The sequence below is a fragment of the Durio zibethinus genome, chromosome 26 (genome assembly GCF_047325235.1).
Source record: "Durio zibethinus cultivar Kanyao isolate XHJ-2024 chromosome 26, ASM4732523v1, whole genome shotgun sequence".
Classification (NCBI taxonomy): Eukaryota; Viridiplantae; Streptophyta; class Magnoliopsida; order Malvales; family Malvaceae; genus Durio; species Durio zibethinus.
The window spans coordinates 17,513,725-17,532,947 of NC_143187.1; the positions used below are offsets into that span (position 1 = coordinate 17,513,725).

Below are 19,223 nucleotides of genomic sequence, written 5' to 3' on the forward strand. Positions count from 1 at the left end.
ATACTATCCTATTATGAACAATACCTCACCCCACCCATATCAATCTTTTCTACAACCACCTTATCCATTAACATGCCAGCCCATTTTCAATCCTTAAGCTCTCATATATAGCCTTAACATTCAACCTCCCTCAAGACCCTAGATTCGTTCTACTAACCCAACAAGTGGTTCATGAGAACAACAAACTACTTGAGAAAAATCTATCCTTGACCCAACCTCATGACTTATACCGAGAGCTTTATAACAACCACTCGATTGCCCCTAGTAGTCTAGAGTCGCTCAAGTCACCCTATCCCAAGTGGTATGATTCTATAGCTTACTGTGACTACCACTATGAAATTACTGATCATTCTACTGAAAATTACATTACTCTAAAGCATAAGGTGCAACGTTTGATTAATGATGAAATGATAAATTTTGATACAAGGGGGATAACCGCGCCTAATGTTAATGGTAATCCATTGCCCAATCACAATGTCAATACTTCGAATGAAGATAAAAAATGAGTGTGATCTAAAAAGATTTGGAGAGTTGCAACGAATCAAAGGGTCAAATGTTAAGAAAAATTCTTCATTTGATCATATGGGGGCATAATTTTGAAAAGAAAAAAAATGTTAAGGCTGGATGTTGCTTGTCATTCTAAGTTTTCTTTCAAAGCAATGTTAGGAATTCTTTTATGCAATAAGATCTCATTTTTTTCATTTCAATAAAATGTAAGGATGATGCATTTCATTACATTTTCTCTTTCATCCTAACCACTATTTCATGCTTAATTTTTTTCCACACATATCCTTTTATTCCTATTCTCAATGATGAATGTTTAAACAATGATAACAATAATTTTAAGATTTACTTTTAAGAACTCATTCACATTGATATGAGGAGACTATTTGAGCAAAAGAAATAAGTTACTAGCAGATGTGAAATTAATATATCTTGAAGATGTGCAGTCTTTTATAAAGATCCATGAGCTTGTTTTTGTTTAATAGATGATATTCAAAGAAAGCATTCATGTTTAAGATAAAAAATTATCATTTTTTTTTTACCATTTGAAAAACCATTCATTGCTACCCTTTTGAGCCTATTATGATTTTTTTTTAAAGAACCCCAACCGAGGATCACCCTCTATACTAGAGAGTAATTTTTGAAAAAAAAAAAAAAGGTAAAAAATCGTAAAAGGTCTCAAAGATATAAAGTAAAAAAAAAAAAAGCAAAACAAAGGAAAAAAAGAGAAAAAAGAAAAATAAATGACATAAATGAGTTGAGGCAAAGTAATGAGAGTCTTTTTGTGAGGAATAAGGTGAATGAAAAAGAGAAAAATAGTGAAATGATGTGGAATAGGGCAAAATGCCTAGTTTCATTAAATGATGAGAAATGATCCTTTAGTTTTGAACTCTTTAAACATATATTTTAAGCATATTTTATCCATTTCTTTCATGATCCCTTACCATAGCCTATGTTACAACCTTAAAAAGTCCATTTTGATCAAGTGTGAATGCTCAAATTGAATGATTATATGTTAGGCTAAGGCATGCTTATGATGGAGCAATGGAATTGTGCATGTGTTTTAGAGATACATGTATGGAAGATATCAAAAGTAAAAAAGAAAAAAATGAAAAAAAAAAGATAAAAAAAAAAGAATGAAAAAAATGTAAAAAGAGAAAAAGGAAGCTCAAATTGAAAACCCGAAAGAGTGGTTTGGGTAAAAAACCCTAAAACTAAGAGTTTCAATAGTTGGATAGATCCATGACATCTGAAGATCCCTTAAAGCTAAGGCAAAGTTTAATAAGCTCAAAATGATTTTGACTATCAATAGAATGAGTTTTTAAAAAAGAATCCTGGATTAATGTTCAAAATTATTTGAATATTCATTGTTTGGTATACCATTCATCCCAATGACATCCATCGAACCTAGTTATTTTTGTACCAAACTCATTCGTATATTGATTACCTTTTTTCCAATTCATCTTGTACTTTTTTATCCCTAGAATAAATTAAAAAAATGTCTGATTGCATTATATTTTTCAAGAATTGAAATGATGATAAATGAATGATAATATTCATAAAAGATTCTTACATTCCTTTGAAAAAATCTAGGATAATAGAGACAAAAAAATGAGAAGATAATTTGAAAAGATATTTGAGATGACCAAGTAATAAATATAGTGATGGATTGTTAACATAACTTGGGATGTGTGGTCAAGTGATGAAAATGATGTGGATTAGTGGACAAAATTTATGTTGAAATTGCTAATGCTGAGAAGCCTGTGAGTTACGATTAAATGATGAAAATGATGTAGATCAGTGGATGAAATTTTTGTTGAAATTGCTAGTGCTAAGAAGTCTGTGGATTGTGATCAAATGATGCAAATGATGTTGATCAATTGACAGAATTTATTCTAGGATACCTAGTGCTAAGCAACTGAAAAGGAAAAATATGGGATGGAAGAGTCTTGAGAACCATAGTACGACAATTAATTGGAATTTCATGACATTTATCTAAATTATATGCATTATGTTTGCATCATCATTTGAACAATACATGCGTATAATTTAGTGAATATTATAACTCTGGACCTACATCAACCAACAAACATTTGAATCATGACTTAGAGTAGGGCATCTACATTATTGTGAGAATCTAAATTGTTGCATTTGCATAATTGGTCATGACATTCATTACATACAAAATTTTTACTTTGATAAAAGTTTGAAAGTCATCTGGAAAAAGAAATTTTGAATCTTTTACTAAAGTCTCTTAAGATAAAATTGTGAATCCTCAATATTTGAGTTTCAAATGAGAATATTTGAGTTTTAAATAAGAATCTTTAAGAAGAATTCATATGAGAATATTTGAACTTAGATGTGAAACTTTAAGATTTATCGAATATGAATATTTAAACTCAACTTTTGGATGCGAATCTCTAAATTTTTGAATGAAAACCTCTGAGCTTAGATGAAAAACTCTAAGATTTATTGAATGTGAATCTTTGAACTCAAATGAGGAGTTTTGAAAATTTGGATGAAATCCTAAAGTTTTTAAATGAGAAATTTTTGAACAAAAAATCTTTGAAATTTGGGAAGTGAATCCCTGAAGCTTTTAAAAAAATAAATTTTTTTAGTGTAAATCTCTAGAATTCAAATGTGAATCTCCAGAATTCGAATATTTAAATATTGGATGTGAGCCTTGCAATTTTCATACGAATCCCTGAATTAAAATTTTGGATGTAAATCTTACAAATGCGAATCTTAAAATCTTACGAATCTGAAGCCAAATTTTTTAGAATCTAAAAATTCTTGTGAACCTTTGAATTTCAAACTCAAATTGTGAATCTTTGAGTTTTCATTACAAATTTCATCAGACATGATCTATGACTCTTCTGGACATGATTATCAAGGAGCTTTATTTTTCAAAGTCGTTGAGCCTCTGTTTAGAGGAGCATTATTTATTTTTCAAAGTCATTGAGCCTCTGATTAGAAGAGCCTTATTTATTTTTTAAAAGTTATTGAGCTTCTGTTTAAAGAAGCATTATTTATTTTTCAAAGTTATTAAACCTTTGATTATAGGAGCTTTATTTATTTTCTCAAAGTTGTTGAGCATCTGTTTAGAGGAGCTTTATTTATTTTTCAAAGTCGTTGAGCCTCTGTTTAAAGCAGTCGTATTTATTTTTCAAAATCATTGAGCCTCTATTTAGAGGATCTTTGTTTATTTTTCCAAAGTTATTGAACCTTTGATTAGATGAACCTTATTTATTTTTCAAAGTCATTGAGCCTCTATTTAGATGAGCCATATTTATTTTTTCAAAAGTTGTGAGCCTCTGTTTAAGGGAGTTTTGTGTCATTTAGCTAGTTTGAGTGTCTGATTAAAAAAAAAAATAAATGTGTTGGGATGATTATTTGGATATGAGGGGTGTCTACATCTTTGCACAATTTCTATTGAATAGGAAGTGCACAAAAAGGGACAGTTGTAGACACCTTATTGGGTTCGGGCTTGAATGAATTGGGCCTAGCTCAATAGAGCCCAAAATGTAAGTCTAATAATTCATTTTTTTTTTAGGTTTTATTGACTTATTTATTTATTTATTTATGTTATTTATTGTTATTATTTTTTTGGTTGATTATTCACTTATTGTTTATCTTTGATTATTTTTAGTTTTTTGGTTGAGATAATAATGACAAAAAGAGTAAAAAAAAAAGAATAGTAATAATAATAAAGGTGATAAATATCCTGCCGTGGATTGGTGTTAGTGGAACGGTAGATAGATTGGATTTGTGATATGATCTTGTTAAAGATTAAGTCATAATTAATCAAAAATTATTTTGATATTCCATTATAAATACACACAAAATCAAAGTAAGAAACACATATCAGAAACACAGCAATTGAACACAGAAAATAGAAAACAAAGAGAAACACAGAATACAAAGATAAAGAAGATCACACATATAAAAGGCAGAAAATATACAACAAAAAGCAGAATGGTCAGCAAAAATAAAAAAAATTAAAGATTTTTGAAAAAATCTAAAAAATTCTCAGATTTTGGCAAAATTTTTTAGATTTCGATGAAATTTTTTGTGCTGATTGAAATTTTTTGATGAATTTTTTTGCATTGGTTGAATTTTTTTGGTAAGCTTTATAAAATCCGATTGAAGATTCCAGCAAAGGTTGAATTTTTTAATGAATGTTCGACGAACTAATCCAGATTCTAGTGACTTTTTTTAGAATTTGGTGAAGATTCAACTGGAGTTTTTGGGTTGTAAAGAGAGAGGGGGGAGAAAGGAAAATATTAAAAAGAAAAGACAGGACTTAGTCTTTTATATCGTTCCCAAAACAACGTTGTTTTGGTGCTTAAAAGGACCTAGGATCTGTGCATTTCCATTCGGGCGACTCGACCCGTAGTGTTGACCCGTTTTTTATCCCTGTTTGACCCGCCTTCAGCTTTTAACTTCAGCCAAGCCGAGTTGCCAAGCAGTATCCCTATAGCTACCTTTTCTATTTTCAACCAAGCCAATTTAACCGTCAAGCCGAGCCAATTTATTTTTTTGGTATTTTATTTATTTATTTATTTAGTTATATTTATAATTTTTTATTTATTATTTTGTATGATTAAATTTTAGGAAAAAATAAAAAAAATTATAAAACAAAAATAAAAGTATTTTTTTAGAATAAATATTAATTGTCTAATGATTAAATTTTAAAAATTTCAAATGGTAAATTTCTATAAAATTCCTAGGTGAGAAATTTTTTTCTAAATTTGTCACAAATTGTGAAATAATTTAGAGAAAACTTTAATAACAATAATTAATATTTATTTTCAATCAAAGAAATAAAAATAAAAATTTTAGTTAAAAATATTTGACAATTATCCAAAGATGAGATTCTTAGAAATTTTAAATAGTAAATTTTTTAAAAAATCTCTAGGTGAAGAATTTCTTTAAATTTGTCCCAAATGGTGGAAGAATTTAAATGCAATTTCAATAAAAATAATTATCATATTATTTTCTTTTCAAAGATAAAAAAATAAAATAAAAAAAATAAAATTTCTAAAATGGTGAAAAATTTATAAATTTAAAAAAGAAGATATTTTTGATTTGATATAAATAGTTGAATAATTAGATATATTTTTAATAAAAAATAAAAAATATATAATTAACCTTTTTTTCGACGATAGAGCCTCTTCAAGAAAATAAAGGGAATTCTTGAATACTCTTAAGGTGATGAAATATTTTTAAAAATTCATCCAAATTGATGAAGAAATCTTAAGAATTACTTCTACTATTCAACATTAAATTTTAAAATAATTAGAATTAAGATCGATGATAATTTTAAAATAAAATGGTATAATCTTTTGAATGAATATATGTGGGTGCTATAACTTTTCTCATATGCAATTGAACTCTTTAATCATGTTTTAGTTAATAGATCATAATTTATTCTTTTAAAGATCAATGTCAAGTTTAAGAGCTCTTTTAAAAAATTAGATTTATTATATAATCAATCATACTTAATTAAAAAAATGATGATGATTTTTTAATTTGTATTTAATTACAAATTTATGAATCTATATGGATAATTTGTTAAAGTCGATGTCACAATATCTCAATCGGTTAAGGAATTTGCAAAAAAAATGATTTTTCAGGGGACAATGATCTTGATGGATTCCTGCTAGTAATTTATTTCCTAGTCCAAATCAATCGTAGGTTGTAGTATTTTTATTAAAAATATATATAAATATAAAAATAAATCATCATTCATCAATTTTTATTAAAAATTTCGTAAATTTTATAAATTTATTTACAACGCGCGATTACTCTCCAGTTTTTACTATCAATTCAGGAGGATGATAAAACTAATTAAGTCAAAAAATGGGGAAAAAACAAAAGAGCTGTAAACCCGAATTGCCAAGTTGCCAAAAACAGCTTAGATGTAAGAAAACTATTGGCAGCGCTGACATGGCAGAACAAGCCATTTTCTTTAATACAAAGAGAGACACACAGATTTATAAACAAGGCAGAGTATTAGAGAAATGGATCTGATAGAGATCTAACAACCAAAAGCCAAAACATTTTTTTCCGTTTACAGACTAAAAAAGACAGAAAAAATTGAAAAAAAAACAAAGCATTATCTCTCTCGTGAAAAGTCTACAATTCTCTCTCTCTCAAAAGAAAAAAAGGTCTGCAAAATTCAGCGGAGACAGAGAGAGAGGGGGAGAGGTTTAACGCCTTTTTTTTTTCCGTTAACGGCGGTTACTCGGTTTCGCTGCGGCCACTGAAAGCGGTATGTGTAATTTTTCTAAAAAGGTTTTCTTGTAGATGTAATTGATTTTTTTGAGGATCAAATCATGCAACACTCTGAATCTAGGCTTTTGGCTTTGGATCTTATGTTCTTATGTTTCTTAGGGAGGTTTTTTCATTTCCGTCGTTTTCTTGATGAAATGTCGGTAATGAGAAATGTTTGGAATCTGAGAAAATTGAAGGTTTAGTGGTTGGTTTAATTCTATTTAACTTTGTTTCCTTTGATTTCATTGATTTCCAATTCTTCTAGCGTAATTATAGTCCCGGATGCCCATAAATTGGAAGAAAACAGGAAAAGGAAAAGAGAATAAAAAATCATGATTCATGATTGCTGAACTGAAATTGTTGTAGTTTGAGTTGAATTAGTATTGTTATTGTTTAGTCTTATGGTACATTTAATATAGCGTTTGGTATCTTTTGCAAGATCACTAAGGTAATGTAATTACGCAGGTGATTGTAACACTAAGTGATTTGAAATGACTTTGTTTGGTTAACAATGATCAATTCTTATAAATTAAAAATCACTAAAATCAAATATTGTTTTATTTAAAAGTACAGAAATAACCACGCATATTGTATTAGTTGTACAAATTAATAATTTTATGGTTGTTTAAAGATAATAAATTGTAAAATATTAATAATATTTATTTATTTTCTAATAAAATATAATTAAACTATTAAATTAATAAATATATTTATTGATAGGTAAATGATTTTTATAATATAAATTATGTAAAAAATATTTGAATTAAAAAATAACACCAATCTATTAAATTCATAGTACAAGAAAAACAAAAAATTTTTATTATATATAAAATATTAAAAAAGTAAACAAATACACAAATTATTTTGAACTTGTTACAATGAATATTAATTTGAAAATATAAAATTTATAATATAAATTAATTGTAATTTTAAGATGCAGTAAGTTTTTAATTCATATATTAAATGGGTAAAATTAAATATCATTAATTTTACATATAACTTTTCCACTTTTTTTTTTATGAGAATTAGATTATCCTCAAAAGCTAGTGATTTGATCATGATCCAAGATCACCGTCATATAGGATCACCGAGTGCTTACAAAACACAGTGATCTAATCACCATATGTAGATCACCATGATTTTTTGAGTGATCACCCTATATCAAACACTACCTAAATGAAACAAAATATTTTTTGGTTCTTGCAAATGGGTGGGTTGAAAAATATAAATTCTACTTCATTTTTGGCTAACCATTAGCTTCTAATGGCCTTTTTCAACTTCTTGCACTTTTATTGAAGATCTCTTGTTAATGCAATCAAAGAAAGTGAGACGGTTAATTGGAGATCAAATAACATTTTGGTGGTTCTAATCTTGTATGAAGATGTTTGAATATTTAGGTCAAGTGGCTTGAGCCTTAGCATGGTGGGAATGATGGAAAGAGGGAAGGGTGGAAAAGGTTTTAATGTAATGGTTAGGTTTTATTATCAGCTTTCAATGTTTTAGCTTAACTACTAGATTCAAACTGACTTTTTCTCTCCTCCTTCCCATCCTAACCAAGAAAAGCCTGAATTGGCATTTTAGGCGATTTTGTTGACACAGTAATTTGAGATTTTTTAAAAATATTTTGATTAAATATTCATTTTCAGTAGAACAGGTGAGTCTTGTTTCCTTCTTTCTAGACCTTTTTAGTCTATGTAATTACTTTCCCACTTTTTTTTTGGGTTTAGATTTATTTATTTATTGATTGATTTACAGATAATCATAAGTAGGGTCATGTGCTACTAAATATTGAATATAAGCAAAGTTAGCATAATTATGAAGTTAGATTTTCTTCTAAGCAGTGTAGAGTACTTCCATGGTCACATTTCTAGACCTGGGGATGCGGAAGTTTGGGCTTCTTTTAAAAACAAGACACTGTATTGAAGGTATAGCCCACCCCCCACCCCCTTTTTTTTAAAAAGAAGAAGATTGTATACCTCCCTCCCCCTTATGCATGGGGCTGGAACCTAATGTTTTGCTAGTGTTTAATATCTGGCCGTTGCTGGGACAAAAGCATAAAATATAATAAGATTTCTTTTTGTTACTTTTGTATTTATTATCTATCACTATATGAAAAGACTCAGTTGTTCTGTAATTGGCAATGTTGTGAATCCAGAACCCCTTTTCCATTTATCTGCCTAAAATTGGCTTATTCACTAATGAGATATTGTTTTTACTTCATCAAAATGTTGGGAATTTGTTCTTGGTTCGAATTTACCTAACCCCAAATGTTGGTATTTTTTGTCTATTTTCTTCTTTTATTAAGTTTTAAGTTTTAATCAATAAATTTGTTATTTGACCTTTGTGCAGTAAAATCAACCGGTGTCTAAAATTCCTTGGCCTGGAATTTTTTTTACTGGATCTAGAATTCCTGAGGTAAAGCAAGAATAGAAGCTATTGAACCTAAAATACAGCAGTTATTGTTAAAAAAGTTGATTATCTTGTAACATCTCGGGTGAAATTATAGTCTGTCACTGAAAATTTTAAGCCTTCAAAATTCAGCGACCAAGTTCAGGGGGTGATTTGCCCCAAACCAGGGAGTATAACTCTTTTCCTGTTGCCCGGAGGGTGAATTCTGCCAGTGCCATGATGATGGGAGATGACATCGAAAATGGTAATTTGGGGCCTTACCAAGATAGGCCAAGGACTTTTCCTAACATGCGTAGCAAACCTTATACCCCCTTGGTAAGGGCCTTATGTTTGTCTCAATGAGTAGTTTGTTAGTTGTGGATGAGTATGCATTTTGAGTTTTTGGCTATGGTGTCTCTTTTCTTTCTCATTTTTCCTTTTGTTGTTTTAGTAATTTGTTTTAATCCTGCATTTGTTTTGACCAATACCTAGTTTAACTATTTAGGAAAAGAGGAATTAGCTTAGTGTGAATTGATTATGTCAAGTGTCTTATTGGCCTGTGTTAGTCATCTTTTTGTTCATTGTCAATATGCAGTAGCATTGGAATAATTGAATTTTGTCATATATTAAGTGTATTTTAGCTATATACTGTCAGTGAGCAGAGATGTTTGATTATAAAACTCTATACCTACCTGCAATTTTTGGAGGGCTTCCTCGGTGAGTGCTCATTCTACTCTTCTCTAGCTCAATTGGTATTTCAAATAATTGTTATGAAGTCAACAAAATTACATCCTGATTCTTATTGCCATATTGCTTCCTTTTCAACTGCAACTAAGATCCTTGATTAGTATCTTGTACACACACACACACACACACACACACACACACACATATACATATATATGTGTTTCTGGTTTTGTGGCTTTGACATAAGGTGTCATTTCCAAGTTGTGGTGTTCGTGGCCAAAAAGAAGTTGTCATGTTCTGAAATTTGAGATCATAGAAAAGCACCCATGCTTAGAGTTTTTTGGGCATAGCACTAAAATGGAAGAGAAATTTAGCGTGAGCTTCATGGAGACTGCTGAATTGATGTGAACGGCAGTTTGACTAGTAAAGCAAACAAGTTATAAAATGTCCAGCCGAATATTTTAGTCAGAAAAATAACCAGTGATGCAAACCCTATAAGTGGGATTTTATGGAGAATCCTGTTCTTTTTCATTGCTATTTTCTTGTTTGGCTAGGCACATTTTTAATCTTTTTCTCTCCCTCTCCTGGCTTCTTGGACATGCACTTTTTCCCCTCATTATGCGTACTTTAATTGACTAATTCCTTTGTGCAGATTTTTCGAATTCTCATGGGAATAAATGTTCGTGTTCTTGTTATACTTTTGCTTTTGGTCTTCGGATATGTCTTTTACATTGGAGCAAGTACTTCTCCAATCATTGTTTTTGTCTTCTCAGTTTGCATCGTCAGCTTCCTTTTGTCAATATATCTTACAAAGTGGGTCCTTTCCAAGGACGAAGGGCCTCCAGAGATGTCTCAGGTAAATATCACTAGAAAAAAATTTCCCTCATAATATGAAGCTTTCTTTATGCTCCTGGAATAATTTTATTAAATGCTTCTCTAGAATTTTTTGTTATAAATAATATGCACCTTTCTATCCCTTTCTTCAACTTGTGGCATTTAAGTTTGTATTTTTATGTAGACATATATTATAATATTTACTTTATCTTTTCTAATGACTCTTCAAATTTCAAACAAATATAATGACAGTGGTCGTATGATTGTATTGAATGTACTGCAATATTAGCATGCTTGGTTTGGATTTTGGTTTGGGAAAGAAAAGATATGGATAACATGTTAGGTATTTGGACATCATTTTGTTTTCTGGTTGGAGTAGTTTTAAGATGGATACAAGATTCTATAAAAAAAAAAAAAAAAGATGGATAGTTTGACTAAATGTAGAGGACTGATATGCTGGATGGAGCATGTAGCTTCTGTAAAAAGTTTTCATTAATTTATTTATGATATTTTGTGGCATTATTTACTGGCCCAGTAATTATGAATATGATATGATGTTCTTGGCATGTGGTCTTGGCATGTGGTCAAAGGACATTTTGCTTTTTTAAATCTGACTACCATTTGAAATGCACTGGTCTTGCAGAAAATAGCTGTTTGGGAGTTAAATAACTGAAAGCAAAAAGATGGATATGCAAAACCAAAGCTTTCTGCTCAAATCAGTTATTAAAATATTTTTTTGGAGATTTTAGTAACAAGTGCTTTATTTAACTGCATGTTTTGTTATTGTTATATTTATCTTTTGATATTTATACCATCTTTAATCATTAAATTTTTAATGTTTCTCCAAATTAGAAAATGTCTTTTATACCTTAAGAGTGTATTTGCAATTGGTTAATTAGAATGTTTTATTGTCAGTGCCTGTTAATTTTGTTACTATTTTAATTTAAATCAATCATATTATAAAGCTTGATCAGAAATATTGATGATGGAGGACATTCTTGTTCTGCATCAATTAAACTATAGCTTGTCTAATCTGAATTGTAGAAAAAACTTTCTAAAAATATTGTTATACTTGGATTAGCATGCATAGAACAAGAAAAATCTATGCTTTCTTCATTGTCTGGATTTGGAGCAAGGAGAAATTTTAAAGGCTAAGAATACGATGTTTTCTTGCTGCTTCGTTACATTATTCACATATCTTGGTCTAAGAGGAGTAGGCTCCCTTCATTATTTATCATCTTCTTGTTAAACTTTAAAATGCAAGTATACAACTAATAACTTATTATCTGTTAGCAACCACTCCATTCACTTGTACTGAGCTTATCATTTTTTCTTTCTAGATATCAGAGGCTATACGTGATGGAGCAGAGGGATTCTTCAGGACACAATATGGTACTATCTCCAAGATGGCATTGTTGTTAGCGCTAGTGATTCTTAGCATATATTTGTTTCGCAATACAACTCCTCAACAAGAATCTTCAGGCCTAGGAAGGTAATGATATATATGAACATTATGTAAAAATGCATTTCACTTCTTTTTCTTTACCCTTGTGAAAAATTAGTTTATTCTTTTACTCGCTGCTGCAGGGCAACATCTGCGTATATCACTGTTGCTGCATTTCTTCTGGGGGCTCTATGTTCAGGTGTTGCTGGGTATGTTGGGATGTGGGTATCAGTTCGTGCCAATGTCCGAGTCTCCAGTGCCGCAAGACGGTCTGCAAGAGAGGCATTGCAGGTTGTATTCTCTTAAAATTTAATATTATTCTGAATGCTTGCAGATTTGACACTAAATGCGAACATAACATGCAGGTAGCTGTCCGTGCTGGTGGTTTTTCTGCCTTGGTGGTGGTTGGTATGGCTGTGATTGGTATAGCCATCCTTTATGCGACATTTTATGTTTGGTTGGGAGTGGATTCACCCGGTTCAATGAAGGTTACAGATTGTATGTAATGAATTTCCCCATTCCATAATTTATTTTATTAATGCACTTTTTGCAGATGGATCTTCTTATTACATGGTTCCTACCTTTTCCTACATACATTGGTATATTGAGTACATGTTGAGATTTCTTGAATGCTCGTCTTCTCTAGGTGGAATGTTGATAGAGTGTATAAGCATGATTCTGTTGGTTCTGTTTTTTCCATATTGATGAAAGTGGATAGTAGTTAGTTCTCTTGGCTATCTAAGATAGGTCATTGTCTTATAAATTCATCAAGAGTGACCGTTAGGTTAAGGCAGCTAAGAGTTGGGTTTTAGACTTTTAGTTATGTCTGTCTATGACATTTGGTATGGACTTTTTCTAGTAGTTGCTTGACTGCCTACGGTTTTCCTAATCATTGAAGAGAATAGCGTGGATGAGCATTGTATGAATTTCCAACAAAATACAAAACTATGGAGAAAGGTGGGAGGATGATATAACATACTCAATTCATTGATGTGGAGAGTACTATATTCTTGTCAAAGTTAATGACTTAAAGTGTTTTTTATGTTGATTTTTGCATTCGAGTTAGAGTGACTGTTGAAATCTTGTGATTCAAGGTTTCTCTTGATTTAATTATACCAAATATTGTGTATTTTGGAAAAATCAGTCTCACATGTTTGCTTTGAAAGCTATTGCTATATGTGTAATATACTGTATGATATCATTGTGTGTTGATTACATGGTATTCTTGAATCTTGACGTATTGTTGCTAACATCTATTTCAATGTTTGCTTTCTCTTAATTTCTATTTTTGTTTCTTTAAAAAGTTCATATTAGTTAAGTTGGTCACACATGGTGAACTACCGTTTTGATTTAGGCAATTCAAGTGCCATGTTGGCTTGCAATGCTGAAGTGATCTGTGTATGTATATATATGCTTGTATGTATGTGGGTTGCATGCGTGCATCACTAGGTTTGGACTGTGGCTGTTTGATTCTATGTGCATCTCAGGCTAGCATTATCATGTGTTTCATAATCAACAGTACCTTTGATTCCTTGATTGATTTTGTTTATTTTCTTTCAGTGCCACTTCTTCTTGTGGGATATGGTTTTGGAGCTTCATTCGTTGCCCTGTTTGCTCAGTTGGGTGGTGGGATATATACAAAAGCAGCTGATGTTGGAGCAGATCTTGTTGGAAAAGTAGAACAGGGAATACCTGAAGATGACCCTAGAAACCCGGCTGTAATAGCAGATTTGGTACTCAAATTTTCAACTTCATTGAGTTCCTTACTTTGAATTGATGCTTAAGATATAGCTAACCATTTGGAGTCCAAAGTTACATGGTTTTGTTCCCCTTATATTATATATTATTGGTTTAGCTTTGAGTTGAAAAATGAGTGTGCAAAGCTTGGGCATATTTCATGTCATTTCCTGTTTTTATATGCTGAAAGTTTTGTTCATTTATGCACTAGACTGAAGGTTTGTTGTTGTTGTAGGAGTTGACCATAGTGGTGTTCATTGAATGGGAGATTTTGAAGCTGTATTTAAAAGAAATTGCGATTTTGTTAGAGATTTAATTATGATAGCAAAATTATATACAAGTTATGGGGGATATGTTTATACTGGACCTTGCATGTGATTGTTAAAGCCTTTCTAAGATTCAAATACACATGTAGTTGAGAGAAAAAGCAGAAAACTTCTATTTTAATTTTGTTTTGAAGTCTATATTGCTTTACTATAAAGAATTTGAATACTCTAGTTTTAGAGACAACTGAAGTAATCCATATGAAAATTGTGTTAAGAAAAAAATTATTGGTCAGATGAAGTTCAACAAGGAAGGTGGCTGAACAAATGTACTGCAAAACAATATTGGAGGAAATGTGGTCAATTTTACTACAATAATGCTTCTGCCTTATCTTATCTTTATCTTTTACGTTATAGTTTTTACACTTTTTATCCTGGCAATTATGTGTGGTACTTGAATATTTCTTCTTGCATTGAAGGTTGGAGACAATGTTGGCGATTGTGCAGCTCGAGGTGCAGATCTTTTTGAAAGCATTGCAGCAGAGATAATTAGTGCCATGATACTTGGTGGAACAATGGCTCAGCGTTGTAAAATTGAAGGCAAGTGCAAGTTCCCACAGATTTTTTATGTTGTTGTAACATATTTATACCGCTGCATGTATGAAATTTTCTTCGGTTTAACTATGATGAATGCAAACAATAGAATTTATATCTTTATTTTTTAAAATAATCTACCATGAATCAAGATGAAAGTTTAAACCTACTAGACCAGTACAAGAAAATTGAAATCTGCACTTAGGTGAGATAAACAGAGGTTTTCTTGTGTCCTGATGCTTCCTGTTGTTAGTGTAGTTAAGTGAGGATTAAAAGATGATTGTAAAAGTGCATAACTAGTGTTATCTGGCCGTTATCAATAGCGAGGAGAAACAAATTAAAATGTGCCTCTAACTAGAAGCAATCAAACATCTTGTCTTATTTCCTACATTTTCTGATAGCTGTAGTTTTCAAACCTTGTCAAAAAGCAGGTATGCATCCCTATGTTGTTATAACTAAGTTGGTTCTGATGGTATGTCCATTGGTTGTAGTTATATTAAGGGTTGAGACCTGCATAATCTAACCGAGAAACAGCATGAGAAACATTTCTTGTTTAAAAATTTGGTTCTTTGTTTCAGTATAATATTGCTTTGGCTTTGGCATATTCTTTATGTTGAGTGGGTTCCCTATATCTTTTGGTGTGGCCTTATCTTTGATATTTATGCAGACCCATCTGGCTTCATCCTGTTTCCTCTTGTTGTGCACTCATTTGACCTGGTGGTATCATCAATTGGAATACTTTCAATTAGGAGTACACGTGACTCCAGTGTGAAAGCTCCAATAGAGGATCCAATGACAATCCTTCAGAAAGGATACTCTGTTACTATAGTTTTGGCTATTCTGACATTTGCTGGGGTAATATATCATCTATGACTGCAACATAATGCAGTTATTTTACTGTTTTCTCTGATCAAGTATTGAAATCTAGCAATTTTTATTCCTTTGTTTTGGTTTAAAGCTGATTTGAGATTTCTTTTATTTTTTGAAATTATTGCAGTCTACTCGGTGGTTGCTTTATACTGAACAAGCACCTTCTGCATGGTTGAACTTTGCCTTGTGTGGGTTGGTTGGTATCATTACAGCGTATGTCTTTGTCTGGATAACCAAATATTACACTGACTACAAACATGAGCCTGTACGCACATTAGCTCTTTCCAGCTCTACGGGACATGGGACTAACATTATTGCTGGAGTCAGTTTGGGCCTGGAATCGACTGCTCTTCCTGTTCTTGTGATAAGTATATCTATTATTTCTGCTTTTTGGCTGGGTCACACCTCAGGACTGGTGGATGAAACAGGAAGTCCAACTGGTGGGTTGTTTGGCACAGCTGTAGCTACAATGGGAATGCTCAGCACTGCTGCCTATATTCTAACCATGGATATGTTTGGTCCAATAGCTGATAATGCTGGTGGAATTGTAGAGATGAGTCAGCAGGTACTATATAGTTGATTCTCTAAATTTTTTTGTTACCAATCTGCATATTCCGCTTTCTTCTGTTTGGATTATTTAAGTTAGCTATCGATGTCACGTACAGCCAGAGAGTGTGCGAGAAATTACGGATGTTCTTGATGCTGTCGGGAACACCACAAAAGCTACCACTAAAGGTTTTGCCATTGGATCTGCAGCACTTGCTTCTTTTCTTCTGTTTAGTGCATATATGGATGAGGTTGCATCTTTTGCTCATGAATCTTTTAAACAGGTCTGTGTTACTGTACTTCTGCTTAAATGAAGGCTCTGTTTGGTTTACCAATTCTGCCACTTGTGTTTTACTTCTGAAAAAAGGGAGAAGCAATGTTTGAATAAATTAGTAAAAGAAAAATTAATGATTTTACTTATAGGAACAATAATTGTGTTTGAATTGGTGTTTCCGAGAAATGAAAAAAAGGTGAAAAGATGAAGCAAAAAGTGGCAATCAATGGAGGCTTTCATTAGTTATTCTGCAAACTCTTTCATTTTTTTTCTAACATTCCTAGTTTTAATCAACTTTCAGGTCGATATTGCCATTCCTGAGGTTTTCATTGGTGGATTGTTGGGCTCCATGCTTATATTCTTATTTAGTGCATGGGCCTGTGCTGCAGTTGGCCGAACTGCTCAGGAGGTTGTTAAGGAAGTAAGAAGACAATTTATTGAGAGGCCTGGTATCATGGTGGGTTTAAGTTTTTGACAGCCTTTTATGGTGTACTTTAACCTTTAGTTTTTCTATTGTATTTGAATTAAAAGCAGCAGAGAGAAATTGTAAAACATTTCTTGTCTGGATAAAAGAAGCATGAGAGAAGTAAATAGAACAGAAAAAAGAAGATGCAGTTGCAGTCTTTCTTAGTTTTTTTTTTTTTTTTTTTGTGGAGAGAGATTTAAAAATTTCTAATATGATTTTTCTTATCATTAAGCTCCAAAACAAACAAATGTAGACTAATTGAATTTTGCTTTAAATCATGTTGTTTCTCTACAATCATTTCTCTTTTTTCTCTTATGTGAATAGTTATGCTTTTTTTTTTTTTTTTGACATACTGGCTGCAGGATTATAAGGAGAAGCCAGATTATGGTCGCTGTGTTGCTATTGTGGCATCTGCATCTTTGAGGGAGATGATAAAACCTGGTGCTTTGGCTATAGTATCGCCAATAGTAGTTGGTGTGTCAATTGCTCTTTGCTGATTACTATTTATTTTTGCACTCATGGGTTGACTGTTAATTTCTCTTATTAATCTATATTTCAGTTCTGTTTGCTTTATTATTTAGATGTAGCAGTCTTGTGAGTATGCAGTAGTAATGATGGTAGCAGCAGTGCATTGTAATCCTAGTCCCTTGATTTGTTTGTGGTAGTATTGCTTGTTTGATTTAATGGAAGCAGAATTTTTATCTAAAATCTATAAAGTGATGAAATATTTCTTTTTACTACCATGTAATCTTCTTGCGATATCATATTGTTGCTGGAATCAAACATTCTGTTTGTACTGTTGTCTCTAGAACCATATCAAGGATGTAGGAGATCATTTTACCCAAAAGAAAAAAAAAAAAGAATTAAGGAGATTAGATGATTAAAAGTGGTTTGTAGGTGATTTAAGCATACATTATGGTGCTCTTTTAATGCTTCTTTTTCTTTAAAAAAGAAAGCCCCCTCAACTTGGTAATTTCTATGTCACCATTTGCAGGTTTTCTATTTCGTGTTTTGGGACACTATACTGGACATCCTCTACTTGGAGCAAAAGTTGTAGCTGCTCTGCTGATGTTTGCAACAGTTTCTGGTATTTTAATGGCTCTCTTTCTAAACACAGCTGGTGGTGCTTGGGATAATGCGAAGAAGTACATTGAGACAGGAGCTCTTGGGGGCAAAGGCAGTGATTCACATAAAGCAGCAGTTACTGGAGATACGTAAGTTCTGTTTTTTTTTTTTTTTCTTATTATTTCTTATATTCTTCTTCCTTTCCAGAATGGTGGGGTGCTAGGCCTATAAGAGATAGAATATGGACTGTTAGCAGGGGGTGGCCAAGGCGGGGTAGTTCTTGGGTTTGATCTAACCTGCTTTCTTCTTCTATATTCATATAAGCATGAATGAATTAAGACGTAGGAAAAAAAAGAAGCATTTATCAGAATAGAAAATATGATAATTGAACTTGGGATTGCAGTGTGGGAGACCCATTCAAAGACACAGCAGGACCTTCGCTTCATGTGCTCATAAAAATGCTTGCTACGATAACTCTTGTTATGGCGCCGGTGTTTCTGTGAAGAGTTTGTTTAAATCTAATTACAGTGTTCGCTAGCATACAGCACCCATTACCTTTGAGTTCTTAGGTATTTTGCACATATACAGATAGGTATTTTGATGTATATCATGGGGTGCCTCACTAAATCTTTTCTGTTCTTTTCTTAATAATCTGAAATAAGAGAACATTTAGTATTTTGAGTTAGTGATATTGAGGTTTTAATGAAATTGATAACACGGCCTAAGCCTCTTTTCGTTTATTTTCTATATCTATTCCAATGTTTTATGCAACAAATTTATGAATCATTGAAGGATGCTGTGCTAACAGTCAGGATGTCTCAACTTCAAAATTTTCAAAGCGTTGGCATTATAAGATGATTTTATTTTTATACATATGGGGTGAGAAAAAAAGTGAAAAATTTGAAAATCAATTTGAAACCATAACATTCAGTTTGAATCAATTTTTTAATGCAATTTGTATTTACTTCAAATATTAAATTCATATATAATAAAAAATTGATTCAAAATCATAATATTTGATTCAATTTCGTCTGAATATTTTATTATGTGTATATATATATATATTAAATTTGAATTGAATTTCAAATCAAAAAGTAAAATTTTGAAAAAGAAATTGAATTTAATTGAATTATATATTTTGTTGGTTTTTATATATTTTTTAATTTGTATAAAATAAAAATAATTATTTTATATTTAAATTTATTTAAATATATTAAAAATTATACTAAAATGATATATATATGTAAAATAAAAAAATAAATTTAAAAATTTGAT

At 31.3% G+C, this 19,223-nt stretch overlaps 1 protein-coding gene across 3 annotated transcripts; it reads left to right on the plus strand.

Annotated features, from left to right (window-relative positions):
* The first annotated feature begins 6,508 nt into the window (after window positions 1-6,508).
* LOC111275342 (pyrophosphate-energized membrane proton pump 3) lies at window positions 6,509-18,688 on the plus strand. 3 transcript variants are annotated; one of them, XM_089755670.1, is made up of 17 exons: window positions 6,509-6,778; window positions 8,622-8,705; window positions 9,130-9,195; window positions 9,322-9,504; window positions 10,508-10,711; window positions 12,030-12,181; window positions 12,277-12,424; window positions 12,499-12,631; window positions 13,694-13,866; window positions 14,613-14,733; window positions 15,395-15,582; window positions 15,725-16,162; window positions 16,263-16,427; window positions 16,719-16,874; window positions 17,246-17,357; window positions 17,878-18,097; window positions 18,352-18,688. In XM_089755670.1, the coding sequence occupies exons 4-17, from the start codon at window positions 9,406-9,408 to the stop codon at window positions 18,449-18,451; spliced, it is 2,409 nt and encodes an 802-aa protein (XP_089611796.1). In that variant the 5' UTR covers window positions 6,509-6,778; window positions 8,622-8,705; window positions 9,130-9,195; window positions 9,322-9,405; the 3' UTR covers window positions 18,452-18,688. The 3 variants fall into 3 exon arrangements, with proteins under 3 accessions (XP_089611796.1, XP_022716383.1, XP_022716386.1); XM_022860648.2 differs by lacking the exon at window positions 8,622-8,705; XM_022860651.2 differs by lacking the exons at window positions 8,622-8,705; window positions 9,130-9,195; window positions 9,322-9,504.
* The last annotated feature ends 535 nt before the right edge of the window (window positions 18,689-19,223 follow it).

Coding starts and splice junctions, on each gene's coding strand:
- LOC111275342 (XM_089755670.1), top strand. CDS start 9,406: ATGATGATGGGAGATGACATCGAAAATGGTAATTTGGGGCCTTACCAA. Junction 10,712..12,029: donor GGCCTCCAGAGATGTCTCAG/GTAAATATCACT, acceptor TTTTCTTTCTAG/ATATCAGAGGCTATACGTGA. Junction 12,425..12,498: donor CTGCAAGAGAGGCATTGCAG/GTTGTATTCTCT, acceptor CATAACATGCAG/GTAGCTGTCCGTGCTGGTGG.